The sequence below is a fragment of the Hipposideros armiger genome, unplaced genomic scaffold, assembly GCF_001890085.2.
Source record: "Hipposideros armiger isolate ML-2016 unplaced genomic scaffold, ASM189008v1 scaffold_97, whole genome shotgun sequence".
In the NCBI taxonomy this organism is placed as follows: Eukaryota; Metazoa; Chordata; class Mammalia; order Chiroptera; family Hipposideridae; genus Hipposideros; species Hipposideros armiger.
The window spans coordinates 3,009,804-3,021,935 of NW_017731447.1; the positions used below are offsets into that span (position 1 = coordinate 3,009,804).

Consider the following 12,132-nt stretch of genomic DNA (forward strand, 5'->3'; position numbering starts at 1 on the left):
ATGGGGGCCAGTACGAAGCCAGCACGGTATCGATAGTTCTTGTAGCCCACGAAACAGATGCCGCTCACGGAGTCCCCATCCACCTGTAGCAGGAAGGGGTAGGAGGAACAGAGTCGGTCCCTGGCCCCCTCACCCAAGCCCACCCCACTCAGGTCTCCAGCCACCTACCAGTCACTATACCTGGGCCACAGCGAGGATTGCCACAGTGAGGACAAAGGGGAGTGACCACGTGAGCAGGTGGAAATAGGAGGTCTTGCCTGAGAGAGGCTGGTAAGTGGTGCCCAGGGCTTTGAAGGAGGTATGCCAGGCATAGGTGAGGACCACAAACCAGACGACACCAGCCATCAGGGCGTAATACACAATGACAAAGATGATGACGCAGGACAGGGTCTCGTTGGAGCTGTGCAGACATGTGGGGTGTCACTTGGGGAGCTCATTCTGTACTCCCTCTGCCAGCTCTCTCCACCCTGTCCCCAGACTCTTAACCTCTAAGGTCTGGAGGTTCCCTAGGGGTCAGGGCTTGGAGACAGGACCCAGTCAGATGTGAAGAAGATACAGAAGATGCCCCTTTGAACAGATGCAAACAATCAAGGTCCTAATATTGAAACCAAGGTCCTAACCCTGGAGACCTTGGGTGGAACAAGGCAGAGCTGGACCCTACCCTGAAATTTCAGGTTCAAGTCCAACCTGTCCCTTTTGCGATAAACACACATTTCAGCCTTCCTCCCCTCACCCTCACCTCTCTAGGTCCCCAAGACACTTACGTGGGCTCCCCAAGCCTCATGGTACCATCTGCACGGCAGACGATCTCCCGACGGGCACCATCCATGAACTGGGCCAGCCAGCCAATGCTGCCCACAAAGAAACACGCATTGACGTAGAAGAGAATAACCGCAGGGTAGCGATTCGAATTCCGCCAGTCAGCCACAAAAGTGGCCTAGAAGAGAGAAGTGGGGTCCCTTCTTTGCGGCTAGGGCTATTCTGCTGCTGCAGACACCCTTATGTGAACCCCAGGCTCCTCTTATCACAACCCTTCCCTAGGGACCCCGCCAAGTCACCCTCTGCCCACCTCCCTCTCTGTAACCAAAGCCCAGCCTCTCTCACTGACAATCCAGCTCCTTCCCACTTTACTGGCTGAGCGTCCTGAGGCTCCCCTTTCCCCCTAACCCCTCCACCCCGCGGCCCTGCCCTCGGCTGACCAGGGTGAAGAGCGTGCAGAGGCCCGTGATGGCACCGAAGACCGCGATGTAACTGTGCATGTCCTGGTGCTCAGCCTCCGTGAAGAGCGGGTTCTGGCACTGGATCCCACAGCCCTCCACGTCCTCGTACCAGCTCTTGGGGTTGTCGGTCCGAACCAAGGGAGCCTCACACTGGCCTGAACTGTTGAACTTGATGTTCTGAACCTCATTCTGGTGCCAGGGGAGGGAAGAAAGACAATGCAAAAGGGAGCAGGAGGCTCGGGGGCGACCTTTGGTCTAATAAGAGGCACCGGGGTAGCATGGCAGAGTGGCTAAGGGCACGCACTGGAGACAGCCTTCCAAGATTTGAATCCCAGCCTTGCCACTCAATGGCTATGTAGCCTGGGGCAAATTATTTGACGTCTCTGTTACCTCAGTTTCCCCATCTATAAGATAGCAGGGAAAAAATGGATTCATTTGAAAAAATGTTGAAGGAAAGTTCTACAGATGTTTTACATGTGCCTTGACCCCCTAAATACATCACAAACATCCTAAGGATACGGTCCTGTCATCTGTGACCCCCGTAGCTCCCTAACACCTAACAGAGCTGGTGCTCAAAAAATATTTCTTGAACACAATTATATTTTATTAAAAAAAAAAAGAAAGAAAGAAAACCCCTGATGGGTGGGCCCAGCCAACAAGCTTCAGTTTGGGTTTGTGGCCTGTTGACCTCATGGCTGCAGACTTGGGGTCTCCCAAGAGAAAAGGCTCTGGGCTCCCCTGTCCCCCCTCCTGCTCGGCCCTGCCCTATGCCCAGCCCAGAGAGAACTGACCTTGCCTTACAGAGCACTCACCGGGCAGCCCTCGGGGAAGTGGTCAGGAGTGCAGCGCAGGAAGTCGGGCCAGCCCCGCTCCCTCTCCACGATGGCACAGGGGCCACGGGTAGCCTGGCAGAGGGTGCGGCTGGGCAGCTCTACCCGGTCGTTCTCGCACTTGGGCATGTACACGGCACACAGCAGGGGCTGGATCACTGCCCAGCAGCGGGGGGCATTCCGGAGGCCTGCAGGGTGGTGACAGTGTGGACACATTACAGGGAAGACCCCTCCTCACGCTGACCCACAGACACAGCTGCAGTCCCGGTTCCCCGGGCCTAAGACATCTATCTCTCTTTGCCACATCGTAGGCCATTACTGCTTAGAGCTGTTGGGCAAGGGCATGTGAGCAGGATGATTCTCTGTGCTGCAGGGCTGTGCCATGTATTGAAGGATATTTAGCATCCCTGGACCCTGCCCATTAAATGCCAATAGAACCCCTAAGTCATTGTGACAACCAAAAAATACTCCATGCCCCAGCCCCCTTCCAGGGTTGGTGACTGGAAGAGAGAACTTCTGGGACACTGGTCATGTTCTATTTCTTGATCAGGTACTGGTTACCTGGTGTATTCACCTTGTGAAAATTAAGCTTATGATCTGTGCACTTTTGTGTATATACATTATAATTCAATTAAAGTGTTATAAAACAGCCCCCATTTCCAAATGCCCTGCTAGGGAGTATTAGCGCCTCTGGCTGAGAACCCCAGGTGGATTTACCTTGTACAGGTTCAGGAGCATTCTTTAAACCTGCTACAGGCTTCTAACAGGGCAAAGGAGGGTAGTGGGACCTACCCCTCATAGGGCCCACGCTCCAGATCCAGGAGACGTTTCCTTTCCCCTTGCCCAGCCCCCAGGACCCTTGCACCTCTTACCAAGCTGAGGCGAGATAGAGAACAGGTGGGAACTTAAGAAGAGGTAGTCAGGGGAGCCAGGTACTCCAAAGCCAGAGGAAGAAACAGGAAATCAGATGGAGAAAAACAGAGAAGGCTGTGTGCCGTGCAGGAGGAGGAAGGGAAGTGTCAACACGCCAGAAACAGGAAAAGGTCTCCCGACCCCCTGCCCCAGCCCACCTCCACCCTGCTGCCCCAAGCATCCTGCCCGCCTTACCCATCCTGACTCATCCCTGCTTCAGGAACACCTATTTTCTAAACAAGAAGTGGTATTAGAAGCTTCTGGGGATATGAGCGCTAACATGGGTGCTGGCCACACTGCCAGGCTGGGGGTGGGGGAGCATGGGGGTAGGTAACTGCTCTTTTTTGGGGGGGAAGGCAATATAGTCGAGGGGTTAGGAGCATGGACACTGCAATTAGCCTGCCTGGACCCAAATCTTGTCTCTACCATTTCCTGGCTGTGTGATCTGGGGCAAGTTACTTAATCTCTATCTCCAGCCTCAGTTTCCTCATCTTTAAAATGGGGGACAATAGGGGCCGGCCGAGTGGCTCAGTTGGTTAAGAGCTCGCTCAAGAGTTTGAGCTCTGAGCAACAGCGGTTCGAGTCCAGCCCGAGCTGAGCAGCCGCTGAGCTGCCAACAGGTAGCAGGATGGCTCAGCTTAAAAAAAAATAAAATAAAATAAATAAAATGGGGGATAATAGCTTTACCTTGTGGAACTATTGTAAAGAGTGAGATAACGAGTTAAGTGCATAGCACGGTACCTGTCATATAGGAAGCACTCAGGAAACATTAGCTGTTATTATTACTTATCTGAGGCCTCTGACCACTCACAGCTCTCACTACAACAGAGCCTATTCCAGGGGTGCACAGTAAGTTCCTGTCACTTAAGCAATGATTTAGGGCAATGGTCCCATTTGGGGAACCCCCATCACTCTGGATGGAGAACCCACTCTCAGGAATTCTAACTGGGTGGGTGTGGGTGGAGAACCCAGCAGCGAGCACCACAGGGGTTGGGTGGGAGGAGGGTTTGCCTACAAAGGGGCAGCACGAGGGACTATTTGGGGGTGATGGGGTTGTTCTCTGTCTTGAAATGTCATGGCCGGTCATACAACTCTGTGTGTTTATATAAATTCATAGAACTGTACAACAAAGAAAAAGTGACTTTTACTGGGTATTTATTAAACAACATTTAAAATGAGGGGAAGGGCTCACTAGAGTAAAATGTATTCTAGAGAAGCAGCAGGCAGTTAATTAATAAAACGATTGTGCTATTTTTCTGGATTTTGTGATATTTGTGGTAATTATCAGCTTCTAAAAATGTGTAATTTTTTCCCCTCATTTTAAATATTCTTTTGTTTTTTAAAAATGAATTCTCCAAGGAAACGGTACATTAAATAAATCTTAAAAGACAATTGAGGAGTCATCTAGGAAAAAAATAAGTTGGATCCTTACCTCATTTCTGATATAAAAATAAATTCTAGGTGAACTGAAAAGAACTACATTATTTTAAAAAATTAAAGTGCTAGAAGAAAAGATGAGAAAATGGTTTTTTAAACCATGGAGTAGAGAAGGCCTTTTGGCGTACGACACAAAACCCGGGAGCTATGAAATAAAAGATTTAAAGAAAAGACTTCAGAAAAAGAGATAAATTCAGTAGACTAAAAAACAAACACAATCAAAAGAAAAGCAACACACTAAGTAAACATATTTCTGATGCATATCACAGGTAAACAGCTAATTTCCTTATGTGCATAAAGCTCTTCCAAGTCCATAAGAAATTCATAATCCTATAGAAAAAAGGGCAAAAGACAAGCAGAGAAAATACAAATGGGCTTATGACACATAAAGAGATGCTCAGTCTCACTCTTAATAAAATAAATGTGAAATAAAACTGCAATGAAAATCAATTTTTTAAACTTTGGAGCGAAAGATCAAATATTTGAAAATGTTGTATTGGCAAAGAGTGTGGAGGAAACTGTCACTTTGGTATATTTTTAGTAGGAATAAAAAATTACTACACACTTGTGGAGACTATTTGGCATTATCTATCAACACTTTATACTAGTAATTCCACTTCACATGTTCACAAAGATAATTTATAAGATTATTCATTGCAGCACTGTTTGTAATAGCAAAAGAGCAGAAACAGCCTGCATGCATATCCATCAATAGGAGACTAGCTAAAGAAGATATCATATATCAATATAATAGAACACTACTCACAGCAGAACTATTTGCATTGAAATGGAACTATCTCCAATACATCTTATTGAATGGATGCAGCTGAGTGAAGAACAGCCCAGGGAGCATGCTACTACTGGTTGTTGGGGGGGGGGGGAACCACAACTACATTTGTACATATATTGGGTACCTCTAAAAGGAAACACAAAAACCAGTGTTGGGGTGGCTGGTTAGCTCAGTTGGTTAGAGCGCAGGCTCATAACACCAAGTTTCTGGTTCGATCCCCACATGGGCCACTGAGCTGCACCCTCCACAACTAGATTGAAACAACTACTTGAGTTGGAGCTGATGGGTCCACACTGTTCCCCAATTAAAAAAAAAAAAACAGTGTTGGTGGTTGCCTCTGGGGAAGGGAAATGGATAGCTGGAAACAGAAGTGGAGGAATTTAATTTTTGTTACTTTTGAATTTTGTACTATGTGCACGTGGTACCTACTTTTCAAAAGTAATTAAGCTTAAAAAAATAAATATGCAAGTTACTGAGATGGGGGAAGCTCCCCAAAGAAGAGAAGGGGATAAGACTGGAAATAGGAAGAAAAGGGACATCAACTTTATTTGTATTATTTCTTTTATTTTACTAAAATATGGGGGAAAAAAAGAAAAAACAGGATCATGGGTGTTGGTCTCTGTATTTTTCTATATTCACAGACTTTTAAAATAACATTTGAAAATATTATACTGAGAAGAGGCCCATAGATTTTACCAGACTGTCACAGAGGTTCATAGCTCAAAGAAGGAGAAGAACCATGCTATAAAGATATGATAATTAAGATGGTGTGATATTGGCAAGGGGTGGACAAACAGATCTCTGGAACAGAATAAAGATCCCAGAAACAAAAATATATTTGGACACTTGATTTATGGCAGAGCAGTGGAGAAAAGATATTCTCTTTAACAAATGATGCTGAGATACTATATATCAAACTGAAGTTCTAAAAGATCAACTCCAGGTGAATTATATGCCTAAAATGAAAGGAAAATCTATAAAGTTTTGAGATGATAACACAGGAGAATAAATTCATGACTTTATGTTATGAAAGGACTTTTAAAAAGAAGACACAATAAGCACTACTCATAAAAAGGTTGATAAATGACTACCTTAAAATTCAGAATTTCTGTTCAGTAAAAGATACAAAGAGAATGAAAAGGCAAGCCACAGAATAGAAAATATCATCAATATGTACAACCAATAAAGAACTCATATCCATGAAGATCTCCTACAAATCTTATAATGACAGCTAACCCTATAGAAAAATAAGCCAAAGGTTTGAACAGATACTTCACAAAAGAAGAAATTCGAAAGACCAGTAAACATTTGAAATGGTGCTTACCTCACTAGTAATCAGGGAAATGCAAATTAAAACCAAAAATCCATATCACAACATATTCACTAGATTGGCAAAAATTTCAAAGGTTGACCATACCAAGAGTCAGGAATCATGTGGAGCAATGGTGACAATTACAGGGCTAGTGGGAGTGTAAGTTGGTACAACCACTTTAAAAAACTGTTTGGTGTTATATAGGTATGCATGCCCTATTATCTAGCGATTCCACTCCTCTAAGTACATACCTGGAGAAACTTGACCCAGGTACACCAGGATATACATAAAAAAATACTCATAGCAATGGTATTCACAGTGGCCCAAAACTGGAGACAACTTAAATGTTGAGCGACAACAAAATGGATAAATAAAATGTGACCTATTCTACAATGGAATACTATTCAGCAAAGAAAAATGAGCTGCAATAACATGGATGAATCTTACAAAATAATGTAGAGCAAAAGAAGCAAGACTTAAAATACACACAGCATGATTCCATTGGTATAAAGTTCAAAAACATGCAAAACTGAAATGTACTGTTTTGGGGATTCCAAAGCTAGATGGTAGAACTACAGAGGAAAAAAAGGAAATGGTTATCGAAAACATCAGGGTACTGGTTACTTCTAGAAGAGGAGGGAGGGGGATATGATTGCAATAGGCAAAGGGGGAGCTTTTAGGAGACCCCCCCCTATGGTCTAGTTCTTGGCTCAGCAGTCACTTTATACTTATTTGTTGTTTAGACCTCTATGTTTTAGGTACTTTCTGTATACATGCTATGTTTTACAATTAAAAAGTTAAAAATCTGAAGCAAAAAAGAAAAAGTGGGCCCATGGGTATTTTTCTGTACTTTTATACTTTACTAAAGGATTTATATATATATATATATATATATATATGATTCTGATCATCAGCCAGGTTTGCGAACAGCTCTAAGGAAATGCTTCCTGATTTGATCCTTCAAATAACACATCATCACCAACAACACCCCTCCTCTCATCTCTCAACTAGATGTCTGAGGGGCAAGTGAGAAATTCCTCCCAGCTTCTCCGGCTGTTTCCTACTGGCTGCCCTGACTAGGAGACAGAGCCACACACCCCTGTGCACACACAGAGCACAGCAGTGGTCAAAGAGGCTACGTGCTGGCTCTCAGGGACCTATTTCCCTTGCCAGCCTCAGGCCTCTCTGCTTTCTTGCCCCATTTACCAAACCAGATTTGGCCAAAGGTGGACCATGGCCTGGATATTATTTTTGTCTGGTCAGCCTGGAATGCCTGAGAGGAGGCATTTCAAGCTATAACGGGGACGATGCTGTGTGCCTGAAGAAGCCCAAGTCCAGAGAGTTGAAAGATACAGGAGACACCCGAATTCTATACACACCTAACTACTGGCCCAACCTGAGCCATGAACTTCCTCACTCAATTGCCTGTTTCCAGAGGCTCAGCAGTCAGGCCAAGGAAGCATCTCTCTCCAGCAACTCCCTATTCCAGGTCGGCTAGGACTCTCCACATAGATGTCCAATGAGCCAAACGAGCAAGTAATTCACCTGGCCAAAACTGAACCCAGGCTTTCTTTTTTCTAAACCTACTCCTTCTCTAGCATTCTCTAGCTTAGTGAAAGTGAAGGTACCACCGTCCATCTAAGCCCGAAACCTGGGTCCTCCTGCTGTCTCACGCCCTCCATTCAACTCATCGGCAATTCCCATTGGTTCTAGCTCTGAAACTCTGTGATCTGTCCACTTCCTCCAGCCTGTTACCCTAGTCCTGACCACCATCATCCCTCACCTGGACGCCATCAATCATCCCCTAAACAACTAACCAGGCTCCAGGTTTTCCCTCCAACCGTGGCTTCTTCACACAATACTCAAAGAGGTCTTTCTAAAATATGATTACATTACTCCCTTGCTCAAAAGCCTTCAATGGTTCCTTATTATCTTCTGGATAACATCTAAACTTCTTAATATGGGGTATCAATCCCTTTATTTTCTAATTCTCCAGGTCTTATCTCTTATAATTCTATCCCTCACACGCTTTGATCCAGCTCTACTGAAATTCTTATACTTCTCTGAAAGTGCCAAGCCTTCTCACCTCTACACCTTTAAACATGCTATTTCCTCTTCCTATCCTTTCCCACCCAACACTTCCTGGGCCCAGATAATTCCTACTTATTTCTCAGGTCATGAGATAAATGTCAGTGCCTCTGGGGAGGGAGGGGCGGGTGTCTTCTTTTGCTTCCCAAAGTCCTTTGCGTTCCTTCAGCACCCTACCCTGTCACACTACCTTTCACAGGTATTGCTAAAGCCTGTTTAATTGTCTGTCTTCCTTTTGAGGGCAAGGATCATGTCTGTATTCTTAACCTTTATATGCCCCAGAGCCTGATCCAAGATGACATGTAGCAAGCACCCAATACCTAAATGAATGAATGAGTGGATGGCTGTATACTCAGAATTCAGGCTTTCAGAAAATAATGTGAAAAACCTTCAAAAGTTTACAGATGAAGACAACACAGATCATCTTCAACTTTACCCACAAAAACACCTCCAAGAGCCAGGTGACATTGAGTATGTCTAATGCCAAATCAAGACACTAACTCAGGACAGGACAAATTGCTAGCCAGAAGCTCCCAGCTGACGACCTGTCTGTGATTCTCACCCTTGACTCAGATCCACTCTACCTACCCACTGACCCAGCTCATACCAACACCTGCTTCCAGCTCTATTTCATAGAACATCCCACAGAAAGACCCAAAGCAGAAAGAGAACAGTCAGAACATACATGAGAATGGAATTAAGCTGAGGGATGAGGGGTGGCAGCAGAGAAGAGCTCAGAATGAACTAAGGATCTAGGCTCAGCGCCGGTACCTCTGCAGGACCCTGCCCCACCAGATGCACAGCTAATGAGGTCCAAACCTGAACAACCCGCAGATGGTTCTAACTCCTAAACGTTCCTGCCCAAACCTCTTCTGTCTACTCAGCGGCTGCTCTTAGGAGTATGGGGTGGAAAGAGGTTTGTACCCTTCCTTCCTGATTTGATGGGCAGCATCACATATGCATTTAACTTAGGAGAATTCAACCACGGGCCCCTGCAAAATACCTAAGTAGAGAAAAAGACACTATCCTCTCTTAGCATGAGCAACTTAGAACAGGGTGAAATTCTAGTGCTGAGAGATTTGGGTTTTCCACTCAAGCTTTATTTCAGGTGGTGCTCAAAGAAATATTGTTTATACCTTTTGTGTTCCTTTTTTACTCTGCCTTCCGATTTTACATTTATGTGACTTTAGAGACTAAAATGATAGTTTCTATGTATGCCCCTTCTTAACACTGTATGTTACTATATGTGACCCATTTACACAAACGTATTACCATATGCAAAATCACAGACCTTATGTTATGGTAATTTACGCGTTTTTCAAAGCTACTGTTGATCACACATGGTTTTTGTCTCTATGCTGACTTTAAACCTGATAACCACAAAGCATGTAGCTCCACCATCCTCCAAGTTCCTCCTCTGGCATCTTCACCAAGCCAGGAATGATGTGGCTATGTCTAACATTGGGCAAAGACTCTGAGAACTCTAGTGGCCAAGTTGACAAGGACAGAAAACCTACGTATACTCTCATCAGAATCATCACCAGCACCCAGGGCAGAACGGAGATGCGAGACGTGGGGTACCTGAGGGCTGTCAAAAGAAGGAGGTTGCCAGGTCTGCGCCTAGCGTTTGATTTTATTTCCTTTTTCAAGGTCAGTTGGGAATCACCCTGGCCAGGAGCAAGGGATGACAAGACCAGTTCCCTTCCTGAGCCCCTTTTCGGCCCCCAGCCCAGAAGCGTGACAGGTGGAGAGATAATCCACTTCCACTGCTAAGGGAGGACCTGTTTGGGTTCAGTCTGCAGTTTTTCAGGGCTAGCCATAATTCCACCTTGAGGTGAGGGTCCTGGGACTTCAGACCACCATGGAAGTATTCCATAGGCTCTCAACACCCCCAGACTTAAGTGTCCTTCCACAGCCCTAACCAGCCCGAAGACCCAAACTTCCAAAGAACACACAAATAATCGTTAGAATAGTCCCATTCCTTTATAAACCTCAAACAAAAATCAGAGCCCCTATTTTCAGATGTGGAAACTATGAAATCTGTGAAAGCAAGACAGGATCACGGTTCTCTGGACTTCCTGTCTCCCAAAACAAGGTTTCTGGAACGTTCTGGTTACCTTTTAATTCCTCATCACCAGGGGGTTTCTTATTCCTCACAAATTTCACTCAGTTCTCACCCCCTTGCCACCCTCCAGTCCCATGCCTAAATATTCTACCTCCATCCTTCCCTTTTTCCTCTCCAACTTGATTTTCCAGTCTCTTCTCCAAGATGTAAACACCTTGAGTCGCCAAGGAACTCGCTTCCAGAGTGGCACTTAGGTAGAGCATCTCCTCTTTTTGGAAGATGTCCTTTGCCGTGGCTCAGAGCCCGCTCTTCACGGGCCCGTGGTTCCCCCGCATCCTTTGCTCATCCACCCTGCTCAGGCCCTTTGTGACCCAATTCCTCAACTTCCTCGCCCTCCCTCCTCATCCCCCAGGGTCCCCATCCTGTACACAGCCTGCCCCCAAAGTTTCAGACAATGTTCCTCCAGCGCACCCGGGTGCAGCTCCCGCCCTCTCTAAAGCTCAGGCCTGAGCCAATTCTTTCCCCGAGCCCCGGCATCCCGCTACCGCACCCCCCGGTCCGGCTCCCGCGCGCTTACCAGACCAGAGCACCAGTTTGCCGTGCGCTTCCTCCTGCGAGTCCGAGTCCCCGGCCAGCAGCGTGGAGGTGGCCCCGTAGGGCAGCGCGGAGCCCAGGCACACGTTGTAGCGCAGGGGCTCGCAGGGGGCGGCCCGGCCGCAACGGCTTAGCAGCGGCGGCGGGCCGGTCACCGCCGCGCTCCTTCTGGCGCTCCCGCCCGCGCTTCGCGGCCCAGGCCCGGTCGCGTTCCCGCTCAAGGCGGCCCCCCGGCCCGGGCCCCCCAGAAGCAGCAGCAGCAGCAGCCCCAGGAGCAGGAGCTCCGGCCCCCGCAGGAGGCAGGCAGCGGCCATGGCCAAACTCGCCAACTCAGCAGAAGTCCTGGCTCTCCCGCCCGCTCCCCGGAGCCCCCTGGCCACACGCGCAACCCGTGGGGCCGCGGAGGCGACTCAGGCGACCTGTGCGCCCCACGAGTCCGGTGCCCGGCTCCCCCGGACGCTCCGCGCGCCGCGGGCCCTTGGCGCCCAACTTCGCAAACTTCGGAAGCCGAGGCCCATGTTGGGAGACCGAGGCCCAGGCCGGGATGCACGACTCCCTACTCCTTCACCTGGCGATCCAAGTGGTCTTCAGCCTCGGGAGCCCCCTGGGCCCCCAATCTCCAGACCCATCTTCTCTCCCACTATTAAAACCACCTCCGGGCCCCGCGATGGAGGCCAAGCGCGGGATGGGGGTACGGGACTGGGTCCCTGGCGCCACCCCCCGCGCCAGCCGGGGGCCCAGCCGTCACCTTCGCCGGAGCGCGCCGCAGCCCCCCGACTTCTCCCCGCCGACTACCCGGCTCCTTTGTTGCTCTAGCTCGCTCGGCTCTCTGGAATGCACGGGCCTCGCGGAGCCAAGCCCGGCCCCCCCTCCGCCACGGCTGG

The 12,132-nt window shown here is 47.8% G+C and overlaps 1 protein-coding gene across 1 annotated transcript in view; it reads right to left on the bottom strand.

Annotated features, from left to right (window-relative positions):
- The window catches only part of SMO (smoothened, frizzled class receptor), an 18,507-nt gene extending 6,375 nt beyond the window's left edge, over positions 1-12,132 (bottom strand). The window contains exons 1-6 of the mRNA XM_019646090.1: positions 11,232-12,132; positions 2,033-2,238; positions 1,200-1,409; positions 765-937; positions 181-400; positions 9-83 (exon numbers count right to left, since the gene is read on the bottom strand). Coding sequence (XP_019501635.1) covers positions 9-83; positions 181-400; positions 765-937; positions 1,200-1,409; positions 2,033-2,238; positions 11,232-11,562 — 1,215 coding nt within the window. The 5' untranslated portion in view covers positions 11,563-12,132. The remainder of the gene's footprint in view (positions 1-8; positions 84-180; positions 401-764; positions 938-1,199; positions 1,410-2,032; positions 2,239-11,231) is intronic.